General features: G+C 42.2%; 1 protein-coding gene across 3 annotated transcripts in view; it reads right to left on the bottom strand.

Annotated features, from left to right (window-relative positions):
• Positions 1–13901, bottom strand: part of tenm1 (teneurin transmembrane protein 1) — a 429841-nt gene that overhangs the window by 145400 nt on the left and 270540 nt on the right. For all 3 annotated transcript variants that reach the window (XM_015963828.3, XM_054738427.2, XM_015963084.3), the window contains 2 exons: positions 6118–6370; positions 5391–5411 (listed from right to left, as the gene is read on the bottom strand). In XM_015963828.3, the coding sequence (XP_015819314.3) occupies positions 5391–5411; positions 6118–6370 (274 nt within the window). The remainder of the gene's footprint in view (positions 1–5390; positions 5412–6117; positions 6371–13901) is intronic.

Genomic DNA, 13901 nt, shown 5'->3' with positions numbered 1-13901 from the left:
TAAACTTAGGTCTTATCAGAGAACTGCATCAAACGCTAAACACCGTGTTCTGTCTCACCGAACTCTTGTGGACCCTCTTTCGGATCCGGGCCGTGGAGGATGTTGTGGTTCATCCAGATGACACCGGCGGCTGACAGGAGACGTAGGTGTCGAACGGAACCGGTCCAGAGTTGCCCTCGGTACACGTGGATGGTAGAGCGTTTTATCGATGCGCTTTCTTAAGTTAATTCACTCAGAAATCAAAAGACTCGGTAATGAGTCTTCGTTAGAAGTCGCGATTCAGCTATTCTGCCTGGCGTGGCAGAAACAGCGTGAAAGGGGGGAAGAACGAGCCAACAGGCTCTGCCCCCCCTTTGGTTTTCAGGTCTGTTTTCTCTCCGTTGTCCAACACGAACTGAATCATAAGACTGAAAACTTACCAAAAACCTCTCTTCTCAAAGCAAAACATGTGCATCATCAAATGTGTCTGGAGTTTACTGTGGGCAGATGTGTGTGGGTGTGTGTGAATGTTTGTGTGCTTGAGTGTGAAGGTCAGTACCACACATTCAACATTATCTACTTAAGTGTGGATTCATTAATCCATTATAATTACCCCAAAGCATACTAGTCATTCATTTGATTAAACACATTTATAATGAGCAAAATGATAATGGTTATTTTAACATTAAAATCACGAAAACGAAGTTTAAACTTTATGTTTTGACTTGGTCTGGGTACAACTCATGTAAACACATCTTCTGGTAGACTGCAGGTGGCTGATGTTATGGTTTCCTCCCAGACTCGCTGGCGTTCAGGTCTTAATCTGTGGGTGAAAGTTCTCAGCGACCCAGCTTTGACCCAGCTGCGTCCAACACCACCATTGTGACAGAAAACCCATATTTCCTCACGTTACAAAGGATTGGTATCTTGGGAAATGTGGTCCTGCGGCTTTAGGAACTTTTTGACACCATTTCAATGTTGCATTATTTGTGGGTTAACTGAACTGGATCCCTTTGCTCCAGTTTCCAGCTGACCTTTCAGATACAATAAAATTGTTGTTTTGTCTAGTTCCACAATCGCTTAGGTGCAAACAAACGTGGACTCACTATGCTTGTGGCATGCAGTCTCTTCTTACACATCGTTTCCTGGTTTTCTTACACTAGGAAGATGTCTAAACACCTAAAGGGGTCACGACCCAGACTACATTAGATTATGTCAGCTAACATTCTGGTTTTGGAGACATCCCAAAGAGTCCGGGCCTCTTTTTTGCGTTCTTGTACCCTATAACTATTTCTCTACTTTTATAGATATAACTGAAGTAAAAATTGAATCACTTCCTCATTGTTTGTATGGAAGTATATCTGTGTTAAAGGGAATGGCCGTAGTTGAAGTGCTCTCCGATTGACTCCGATCACGGACCCAAAACCCCAAATCGCACTAAAGCCATTAGATAACTGAATTTGACTGACTGGCCTCTCGGGAGAAATGAGGCATTGTTTTGATGAGCTGTATGGGCAGCAGCATGTCTGTAAAATATTATTTATGGTCTGATTTATTTTGTTATCAGCGTCGGCTTGGCGCGTCCTTCAGCACGCTGTAAACGTTGATTTGATTTGGCCTGAAATCGACAGTGAGCTGTACTGTAGTGGTGTAAAAAAAATCAATGCCGGCGTTGTCAGCACACGGCTGCAAACGGAGGACTTGGCTTACCAGCGTGTGACCATCGCAGTTTATTAATCACTAAACCTCAGTTATCATTGTGTTTCACTATTGAGACCTCAACACAGTCACCACAAAAAAAAGAAAGGAAGAAAAAGGCAAACGGGGAATTTAAATTTCACACTTTAAACGTTGCAGCAAACTGAGTTCAAAGCCATTACTTAGTGCCGTGAAATCCCGTGTCAGCCGGGCCTGGTCAAAGGCTTTCTGCTAATTAAAGGAGACGACATCCTGTTAAAGTGTCCTTTTTTATTTGGCTTTTCAGTGAAAACGTCTTTCAAAAACACTTAATTTATATAGAAATAATGCCATGCCTCCGGTTCCCCTTCATTTAAAAGCACCTTTAGACCTTTGTGTCGCTGCTAATAGCTAACTAAATACTGCAGCTGATTCAGACAGCTGGGATTTTATGGAGGGGGTGGATTTTTAACCCTGCTAACCCTTTCGGTTAAACGAGAAAACTTCCTTTTGATAATGGCCTCAAACTTCCCACAGCCCTGTAAAAAAAAAGCACATAAAAAACAACACAGCAACATAGACAGGGGTGCTGTCAGTCATCTAGTCCATTAAGTGCATAACTGTTTACAGAGTTCAGCCCTGAACTGCACATACATAATTTAAACCGGATCCTCTGAGAGTTATTCACCGAGTTTGAGAGTGAGCCACTGCTCAGCACAGCGTACGATATTCGTTGGAGCTCTTGGAGCTAGAACAGCGCACACAGCTGACAAATCACTTGGGCTGAATGTTTTCTCAATTAGAGTCTTACATTTCTGAATGCATCCGGCGGTAAAGCAAAATGAAGCAGCAGCTAGCACAAACAGTCCCTCCCTGGTTAAACCCTAAACAACGATCGGAGCACTCTGAATTCGAGCTGTCAGATAATGGAGCCGCCGAGAACTTGCTCCACTAATAGCTCCTCTCCGCAATCAAACCCATGAACACAGAGTGGCTTTACACCGAGCACTTGCCATTTTTGTTTTCTCCTTCAGAGAGCACCTTTTTTGAAGCCCCCTTTTTGGCTGATAGGCATGCTCGGCAGAATGTGTGGTGGAAAGCTTTTGAAAGCTTTGAATATGGATACATTATTAATGCATTTGACTTAGGAGAACAATAGAGTTGAATGAAAGAGAAACACTAACAGTGCAAACGTAAAAAGCTGCGGTGAAGGCGGGGGGAAGACGCAGGAACTAAAAGAGAAACCTCCAGGGGAAGGAAGAAAAGGTAGCGCCTTGAGAAGAAGTCAGTTCACACCGTTCAAACCACCGACTCCAGACTTTTTATTCTCTTGTGCCGCAACACAAAGGGAAGATTGAAGAAATTTAAACTGAGATAAAAACCTCTAAATATGCCTTTTGGATTTTGCTCCAAAATGGAACAAATGTGACTTTTATTCATGTGAGTACCGGAAAAGCTGTGAACGTTTTAATGTTATATTTATATTTATGCCTTAAAATCACAATTATAATGACTTTATAAATGGAAATTAACCTTAAACCATTTAACTTATGGTAACACAAGTGCCCACTCTTTGTCACAAATCAGGACATTTCTGCAGACATGTCTACAGTCAGGATCCATCGGGAGCACGAGGACGAACTCTGGTAGCCTGGCCGCGAAACTGGCCCACTCGAGTGTCATGGTTCTGCTTCATGACCAAGTCTGGTGTAAGCTTTAGACTCCAGAGACTTTGATCTACAGAGGAGTTCATGGTGGAGAAAGTGACAGTGACAGATAGGAGCCCCCACCATCAACCCTCCACCACCGTGCTGCCATCAGCTGTTTGATGGGTGCTAGCTAGACGTAGCATCTACACCCACCTCCGCCCAAAACTGTTTGGTACTGCGTGTCTCTGTCCTACTATCATGTTTAGGGTGTTTGACATTCTACATTTGGGTTCACCCAAACAGGGCTGTGCATCATGGTCAAACATCTCTTCTTCTATCTCGTGTGTCCTGACTGTTCCATAGGTCATGTTGCTTTTTCACAAGAAACCCTAAATCACGCTTGACACATTTAGACCGAAGAAGGTTAGAGCTTAACCTTTCACCTAGGGGTGGGCAATATAAACGATATAAGGTAGAAACAATATAAAATTGGGTAATGATAGAGTTTTTGGCTATATCGCAATACCGCAATATCACGATAACACATGACGTCACTAAGATGTGCACCCTGCTGACATCGGGGCAACAGAATGGCAGTGACTGCAAGCATGGAGTGGGCGGGGGAGGAGGCCTATTTGCCTCAAGTGGCATATATTTGCCACATGAGGATATTTAAAAGCATGTCATGTTGACATATATAAACAGAGGAAAAAATATATCGCAATATACATCGTTACCGCACATGCTTCAGATTTTATCGCAATTTAGATGTGTGGCCATATCACCCAGCCCTACTTTCACCCCTGCCCGAGGTCCCCGAGGCCACACCCTAAAATGAAAACAAAGTGAATTTTCGTTTTCCTATGGTGTGTTTTGCCCTATGTGAAGCTTTCCGCCAGCCATTTGAGCCTAAATGTGCAGTGTGTATTTGTTTCATGTTGTAATTCAAATCTTTGTATTTAGTCATTTAGTCATTACGGGCTGTTCGTCTCTTAGCTCAGACATCAAAGCAGCTGTTTTTCACTTCTCAGGCAGCTTCAGATGTCATAGCTTAATCCGTTTATAGACAATTAAATTAAAATAAAGTTCTGTTTCTGTAGTTTATCCCAGCCTTTATTCTCTCGGCACTGCCGCAGACCCTGCTGAGTCACTGCCAGTCAGAAACAGCGGATTGAGCTTTCTAGAAGGTAATATCCTCCAGGTTGTGTGTTTACATCTACCCAGACGTAAGTGCACTTGGTCCTATAGACATGCAGTTAGGTTGTCATATTTATACAGCCTGAAACTTAAGCATGGTGGACCATGCCCTTCTACGCTTTGAAATCCGATAAACCATCCTTCTTGTACACAAACCTACAGGTACACACACACACACACACACACACACACACACACACACACACACACAATCGGTTCAATAAAAGCACAGCCCATACACACGTATGCGCGTGCACACACACACACACACACACACACACACACACACACACACACACACACACACACACAAATCCTTATAGCATCCATAATCTTCTGTCAAACATGGTGTGTGCGGCTCGTACCATCATCAAGCTTGAGGCCAAGGATGATGATGGTGGTGGTGAAGCCATTTTCAGCCTCGTGCTTTTTTTTTCGGCTCAGAAAGTGAGCACAGACTTTTAGTAATCCTCTAAAAAAATCAAATCCTTGACATTTTGGCTGATTTCCAGTGTACAAATTTAATATCGCCTGGTGGAGTTTGAAATGAGGATTTGATGGATCTAAGGAGTAGATCTGTGTGTGTGTGTGTGTGTGTGTGTGTGTGTGTGTGTGTGTGTGTGTGTGTGTGTGTGTGTGTGTGTGTATGGGTAGACTTGTGAGTGCATTTTTGTCAGTAAGTCAGGTCAATTCAATTTGCAGCGAACAGACCCAGTTAAGGTGCTGTGAGGCATTTTGCTACATGTCCTGTTCTGTATCTGGGTAATATTGTGTGTGCTTGAGTGTGTGTGTGTGTGTGTGTGTGTGTGTGTGTGTGTGTGTGTGTGTGTGTGTGTGTGTGTGTGTGTGTGTAGAGAGAGAGAGAAGCTGTTAATGAGATGTTCTCACCTGTGTCTGGTGTCCCGGTTCCTGATAATAAGCCATTAAGGGGTGTTTGAAAAGAAGAAAAAAGAAGATAACAACAATTATTTATAATGCTAACAAGACTTTGGACAAAAAAATTGTCTAAAAATGAGTGAATTTTCTTCCCATTAAGTGGGATTAGGTTTGATTTAGATGGCTGTATTGTTTCACATTAAATATTAACCTAAACAGGAAGCTTTTGGCATCTCATCTCATCTCAGAGGACGGGCAAGTATCAAATAGAGACTGCAAAACCAGAAATATTAGTCAGACGTACAATAATGACAGCAAATGAGAGTAAAGTTACACGAGGAGAACACTCCACAGGACAAATGACTGTGCAATCCCATCGAGATTCCACGCTTGAGAAAATACAGAAATAGAGAATGTAGTGCCTGCAGCACAGTAGGCGATATGATCATAATCCACGGAGAAAAAGTGTCTTTGTTTCACAGAAAAGCTCCTCTCACATCCTAAAGAGGTAGATTAGGGCCTGTGATGTCTGAACCTCACACGCTCTGCCTTTGCATAAAGACAAACTTCAGAGCGCTCCACTGAGATCAAACAGATCACCGCTGCAGATGATGCCAAGCACAGCTAATGCAAGGCTAACCCACATCATCCAAGCTAATTATATTAGAAACATGAAATCAATTCATTATCTACTTAAAAGAAGCAATTTCCCCCCCAACCGAACCAGTTCAGGACTCACTTGAGCTCCAGGATGGTCCTGGTGTATCCATCGGGGTGGGACCTGCGGACGAAGTTAAAATCTCCAACGTAGAGAGATCCATCGGGGCCGCTGGCCAGTGCTACAGGGGCAAACAGCATCATGTCTCTGGCTGCGCCGCTGCAGCTTGGACCGCAGGGGACACTGCGGTAGAAACCATTCCCCATAACAGTGCTGATGACAGCAGGCTGCTGGGACAGGAAGATGTTTTCTCCATTTCCTTTGTGAAGGATTCCTGGGAAAAGAGGAAAGCAATAAATCTTTAAAAGCGCCGGGAGCATGTTGCCGGAGTCGGTGCATACCCATGAGGTAATGCAATCCTTCTTTTGCACCAAAGTTAGACAATACAGGTTCTGTCAGGTGCCAGGTTTTGTCTGACACTCTCGTACTGGGCTTATGAGATGGGAGGAAAGTTTAAAAGTGATGTCACTCCTTTTGTCTTTGACAATCACACACATAAGGGCCGGTCAAGGGAATGACTTGAGGAGGAGGCCATTTTTTTGTTGTTGTTGCAAAGCTGAGAATTGAGAGCAAATGTTACGAAAAGAAATCTAAATTGTATCTCAAGGATAAAGTTGAGCCTTGTTCTAGTTTTACTGGCACACTTTGTAAATTGTGAAATAACAACATGAAGCGTTTTTGTTCAATCGATATCACATGTGGCGTTACCTCAGAGACCAGGGCTGGAGGCACAGCTGCTTCTTTACAACAAAATGTTACATCAAATAAAATGTCTGTTTCAGCGAAGCTCTGATCTGAGTTTCTGTGGAGGATCACAGCGCAGGTAAACCGTTTCCCACCGGGCTCAACTTCCTGCAAACGGATGCTAAATACTCCTCCTGTTGCATTAAACTTTACTGATTTGGTGACAGACAACATTCAAGTGACTCAATAACACCAATAAAATTAACCCAGTTTTGAATAACTTTTTAAATTGGACTGGATAAAAAGTTATTTATCAAATAGACAACAATATGTGCAAATAAATCAACATAAATCAGGACTAAGAGAGATACAATGTGGGGTACCTCAAGGATCAGTCTTAGGACCTAAACTATTCATAATGTACATAAATGACATTTGTAGCGTGTCACAAGTATTGAAGTTTGTATTGTTTGCAGATGACATAAATGTTTTTTGCTTAGGTGTGGAATTGCAACAGGTCCTGGATGTGGTCACACAGGAAATAAATAAATTAAATAAATGCTTTGATGTAAATAAACTGTCACTAAATTTAGAGATAACAAAATGTATGTTGTTTGGTAATGAAAGCAGATACAATGAATTAGATATAGTAATTAATAATGTAAAAATGGAAAGAGTATATGAAATAAAAATTCTAGGGGTGGTCATAGACAACAGAATCTGTTGGAAGCCACACATCAAATATGTTAGGGGGAAGCTTGCACGGGGCATTGCTATATTGGGGTAAAGGGGTAGGGACATATATGTGTCGACTTCAGCCTACTCCTTTTCAGACAGAGAAGAAGGAAAAAAGGGATGATGACACGTATTTTTTCTGTTTGTGCTTTTTTAAAATTATGTATGTTTTCTTTGTTTGAAATAAACTAAACTAAAAAAAATACCAGTGTTTGTTACTGATATTTGACTGTTAATAAGAGGATCCTTTAGTGTATAAATGGTGTTTTAAATGGTTGTAAATGGTTGTGGAGGTAGATCTACTCAGTGTTCTGACCTGCTAACTGAAGATAAACTACAACAGGATGAGAACATGCGCTGATCTTGTTCCACAGACAACTTGACGTATTCATGACGTCAAGGCCAATTCTACTCATTTTTCTACATATTTGCACTGGTCTCTAGTATAAATAAATGTCTTGTGAGTTGATCTCTGTGCGAAAAAAGCTCTGGTGCTCCTGTTCTAGGAACTAGAAGTGAACCAGAGCAGAGGTGAGCAAAAAATGACAGGACTTACTTTCTGACATTCGAACATCACGCCTCAGACTGGCTAACAGCAAGGTGACTCTACCACTGACTCAGTTTGCTTTTCAACATTTATGATTTATCTCTATAAATACCTCAAGCCTGAAGGAGTTCTGCTGTGTGGTGGGGTTGCTAATGCTAACAGTTAGCTTCTACTAGCTGCGACATGCTCTGCTCTCTCCTGGACTCTAAATCTCTTCGCGAGCCACGATGGGTGAGTCTATGTGACGTAGATCTGACTGACAGTGGGAGACGTTCGTGTTAAACGACCATATTTCATAGACAACAAGTATAAAATGGTTTCTCAGTGAACTCGCTCTTTATACTGAAACACTATTAAAGTGAAAATAAATCGGATATGCACTCCATGGTTTGGAGTCAAACTCCTGATAAAAGTGGTTCTTTGCTCCAGCTAAGGCTCAGTTCAAAAGGATGAGAAATTACGTTAATCTTTGACCCGATACTCCATTCCTGACGATCTTAAGGGTACACCTGATCATCGTAATGGCTCTAAAGATAATCTTAACAGATAGTTCTGTCATGTGTGGTGTGTTACCCCCAAATTCCACTACCTCCGCTCCGCTCCGCTGCGGTCCGCCCCCGCCTTCCGCAGCCGCTCGCTTCCGAACTCAATTTTTACTGGTATGCGCTCTACAACGGCTCCGCTCCGGTGCGGAGACCTGAGGTGGGCAAACAAGCATGCGCGGGATTTTCAAGATCTTGCGATACAGTCCGAGCAATAAACGCGGAAGTTAGATCCAAACACCCGTTGTGTGGGAGAAGCATCGGCATGAACTGTTTAATCTGCCCATCATTTGTGTTGAGAGATCAGCAGTGTTTGGATCAACAAAGTGCGACTACTTTGATAGTGGAAACTGTATTTATGGCTTACTTTTGTGCATTTAAACTTCAGCCGCCATTGATAGTTGTTAAAAGTTGTTAAACCTGTGCATGTGAAACAAAAAACGCCTTTTGTTTATCGATTTATTGTGAAAAACGGAAGTTGTGCTTGCTCCTTTTCCTGTTGGGCGGTTGTGATTTCTGTCCATTTACTGCGGAGGTGCTCCGGCGTCCGGCAAAAATAGGATCGATTCTATTTTTGCCGGACGCCGGAACAGAGGGCGGCGCACGGCGCCGCACTGCCGGAGCACGGCCGCAGTAGTGGAATTGCTCTGATTGACTACAACGGGACCGATTTTGCTCCGGCGTTCGTGTCGGAGCGGAGCGGAGCGGAGCGGAGGTAGTGGAATTTGGGGGTTAAAGAGTGATCTGATGCATGCCATGACCACTGTAAATCAGAAAGCAAGGTGATGAAAGCATGCTGCATGCTTCACCTCTATGTTATTTTTTTATTTCGATGCTTCATTTGATCTTGCAAGATTTCCCGTCTGATCTGGGAATGTATGTGACGGTAGTCTTTGCTTTGCACATCCTAGGACCAAAACGTGATTTTTTATCACTACGTGTAGAGTCTCTCATGATAAAAAAAAATATATATATATATATATATATATATATATATATATATATACATACATCTGATTATTTAAAAATCCTGCCATGTGAAGCGGGTCTAAGATGGCACCAGGTTTTCTGTGCTAGAACTAACAGAATTACATCTGATCCGAACTATCGTAGGTCATTGCATCTTAACATATTTAGGTTTTGGTTCCACTTTCAGTATTTAAGCCACAGCTTTATTTGGGTAGTTTTGACTATTTATTAGCAATTGGATTAGGATCTATTTCCTGTTTAATCTTGAAACCCTCTGAGTGACTTATGTGCCGGTGCACAATCGAGACATCTGGATCGATATTTCAGAGAGAACAGCAAGACAGCAGTTGGGCTGTTTGCTGTTAGACACATCTGGATCATTCACACTTACACAGAATACATTAAGCTACTTACCATAAATCCTCTAATATTAGCCTGCATTTAATTAACTGCCGGGTATCATATCTTGGCCGGTGTCGAAGTCGGCGGAGGTGAATAATGGCCGGTATTTTATTGTGGCTGGGTGGAATGCGGTAACAAGCAAGTACGGGGGTCGGTTGTGTCATCCATCTCACTTTTGATTTGCCAGTGAAAGACCGCGAGGGTAACTTTAACCGTGCGGAGACGAAGATGAGGCGAAAATTTGATATCAAGTTCAAAGAGAACGTGCTGATTATGCTGCAGAACACTCTGGGGAGCAGTAGCAGGGGTTGTATGAACTAGTCACTAGTCGACTTCACCGCTCTATAGTGACTTTTTATGCCTGTCATCGACTAGTCGCTGTCACGTGATAATGACCGGCAAGATGCAGTCCTCGGAAAAGACAGCAGCCTGCTGTCAGCAGGTGACAAGCTCCTGTGTGTCGGGAGGCAACGCGCTGTGCCAGAGCGTCGGTACTGACACCCACCGTAAAACGGACATTTAACCAAATTGTGACGTTTACCCTCTTGCAATTTAACTTTCCCCTCACCCCCATCCTAACCTTAACCAGCTTGCGCATGCAAAGCTCTGATTGTTGATGCGCTCCAGACATCTGCGTCCTGAGCACGGCCACAGTAACATTATCAAATCAGGTGTCGCCACCTCAAAAACTAATTTAACACGCGATCGTTCATGTCGGCTCATTTCCTTTAATGTTTTCTGTCTTTTATTTTTTTATTTGTGCCTGATGCGTTTCGCTGCTGTGGATCGGGGCGCATCACCTGTTTTGTCCTCGGTGACGCACCTGAGCAGCGCGCACTCCGCTGTTTTTGCGGTCGGTAGATCTTTTAGAACTGCAGTTCAAAGGTAACTCATAAGGTGAATATATATGAACCCAGGTAGCAGTTTTTCTTTAGGATTGAGAGGAGATGCAGGAAGATAATAAACAGACAGGACAGAAAAATAGTCAAATAAAAACAAGTTAGTTTTGTACCTGGTGGTTGCAACAAACAGACACCATTGAAGGTAATCAGAAGTGAGGAACAGAAAATGAAATAATTATTTTAATGTTTAGAGCAGCAGGAACACTGATAGGCTGCAGGCGCACCAGTGAGTGTGCGGCCGCTGCGCAGGGGGAGGGGGGAGAGGGCTGAAGCAGAAACTACCGTTGTTAAAAGAAATGTGTTTAACTTTGAAAACTGTGGGAGCAATTTTAATTGTCAAAAACTCCAGCGAACCATTAGTTCATTTTGCTCAAATGAAGCCTTCTAATAAAGGCCTGGAGCTTGATGAGCTTGAGTAAAATACAGGCCCGGGCCTGTATTAGAGGATTTACTGTCACGATCTGCCCCTGCCTTCCTGACTGTGTTCCTCTCCTGCCTTGATTACCCTTATTGTTCTCACCTGTCCCTCGTTTACCTGCCCATGTTTCCCTATTAGCGCTCTGTATTTATACCACCTGTTTTGCCCCTGTCCTTTGTCAGATCATTGTTGTTGTTTGTTGGTGTTCCTGTTCATCCCATCCTGCCATTAAACCATTTTCACTTCATCCGAAGCCTGCATTTTTACCTCCTGCTCAGCTCATCCACACATGGTCCGCCACCTCCACCTCGTTCAACATGACATTTACGGTATATCAAATTATACTTCAGGGTCACTTTAACTTACATTAATTTTTTTTAGTATTTAATCTGTGACTGGATTAACCACGCTGTGGTATGGAAGTGTATTGCCGTCAAAGTAGGAAAAAAATTATTGGAAAAGTTCTTGAAGTTTAACTTTTAGCAATTATGGCAATAGCAGCACCACAACAGAGGGGAAAACTGCAGAACAACAGAGCATTAATCATCATATTACAGTCGTTTCTTCTCTTTTCTGAAGGCTCGTCATGCACACCCCGTTTCCAAGGCAACAGACTGACAGCTCCTCATACCAAGAGTGCAAAGCTTATTTTACACTTCTCCATCAGCCCGAGTGTAGAGTTGCTTACAAGCATTGACGGAAACGTTTTCTCTTCAAACTTCTCCGGTACCTGAGGAGTGTTGCAACGCACTTCGCTGCCAAGACAACAGAGGGCGTAGCACTTTTCTGGGGTATCCCACCATGATTACAGTCTTGTACCCGATCCTAGACACTGTATTTACTATTGTGTTTACATTGTTTGCATTTCAGAGATTTTATAACATACTGCAGCTCAATTCCCTACCTAAATGCAAAGTTTGAGGGATGTGGTTCACTTCATTTAGCTAATATCACTCTGCACGGCCTTCGGGCTGATTTGTCAAGTTCACAAAATGTGGAACGGGATGTAACGTTAGAATCAGCGGCGAATCGGAACATATCTCGAAGCCCTGGCTGACGAAACGGTCCAAATAACTATCACTGTCAGGCTCGGAGAAAATTTGGGTTGTTTTTGTGTCAGTCGGTAATTCTGCAACAGTGACTAACTAACGAAGCACTAGTTGACAGACATCATTACCGCGTGAAATCCAGCACAACATGACCCAGTGTCGGTACAAGATCTGCTCGGGTGCAAGATCGGCTCGGGGTCCTTCGACTGCCGATGACGTCAAAGTACGGCAAACCTACTCGGACAAAATACACTACACATCTATATTGTTGGAAAGAATTTAGCAGTTTCTTTATTAAAATAATGTTTCTCAAGACTTAAGTTTGTGTTTATAATAGTATTTGTAAAATAAAACACTATATTTTATTCATAATGTTGAACTCCTCTTTGAGCACATCCCTTGAAGGATCATAGGTATTAGCAACACCTGTGAAATTGTATTTGTAGGAAAGAAGTGTGTCCCGTTTATTGAAGTATTTTGGGTTTAGAGTTTTTGACGTCTTGTTCATGCATAGTGTTTTTTATTATTATTATTATTATTTAGTAAATTTACAAACAAACATGGCACCTTGACAATGTTAAGTTCAAAACTTAAATTCAAAAGGAGCAGTTAATTGTTCATGCGTAGTTCAGTTACGCTCATAGCTGCTAGCCAAAACTCTGGAGTTAAAAGTTTTCTGGCTTTACTAAAATACCTGTCTGTACTTATTTGATTGATGGTAGTTTTACTTTCTATTAGACTCCTAATGTAATCATTTGGCACGTTTCTAATTCATAATTTGTAAAAATGTAATCGGCGATATTAGCATTAGCATTCCTATGGGTTTTTCCACGTATATTAGCATTGCGCTAACCACTCGCTACCAAATTGCAGCCTTTGCGATGAGAAAATCTCCTTTTGTCACATCGCAATTTAATTGCACATGCAGTTAATCGTTCAGCCCTAATATACAGCAGCTCTATGCTAAAAGTGTATTTTCAAAGAGGTAATGATGGATTTCTTTGTAAAAGTTGTCCATCTTTCCAACAGAAAGATTTGCCTGGACCAACGTCACGTGATAACAACGTAACGTGATTACCTAATTCCGTAAGGTTCATGTTCAGCCAATCAACTACTTTGACGTCATCGGTAGTCGACGGACCCCGAGCCAATTTTGCACCCGAGCAGATCTTGTACCGACACCGGTTCTGTAAGGAATTCTGTTCAGGAGGTCGCATTTCAGGCTCTCTCCACATCATGTGTGACTGACTTTTATGTTATAATAACATCACACACTAGGAATGTTATAAAGCGCCTATATAGGACAGGTACTTTTGTATATTATCTGACTTTATAAACTGCAACAACAATGTGCTTCTATTTTTTTTTTCAGGCTAAATCTACCCAAGACATTGGCTGTCAGACTGATTTAGTAGTCTGCAAGAATGCACTCGTCCAGGCTGACGTGAAGCCTTACCCGTAGCAAAGGTGAATTATTTTTAATAATCGTCTATGTAAACATTTTATTATCACCTTCTAGTTTTAATTTGTTTTACAGATTATTGTTTCACATGATTT

This window comes from Nothobranchius furzeri, chromosome 1, assembly GCF_043380555.1.
Source record: "Nothobranchius furzeri strain GRZ-AD chromosome 1, NfurGRZ-RIMD1, whole genome shotgun sequence".
NCBI classification, from domain to species: Eukaryota; Metazoa; Chordata; class Actinopteri; order Cyprinodontiformes; family Nothobranchiidae; genus Nothobranchius; species Nothobranchius furzeri.
This window is presented reverse-complemented; position numbering and strand designations above follow the sequence as displayed.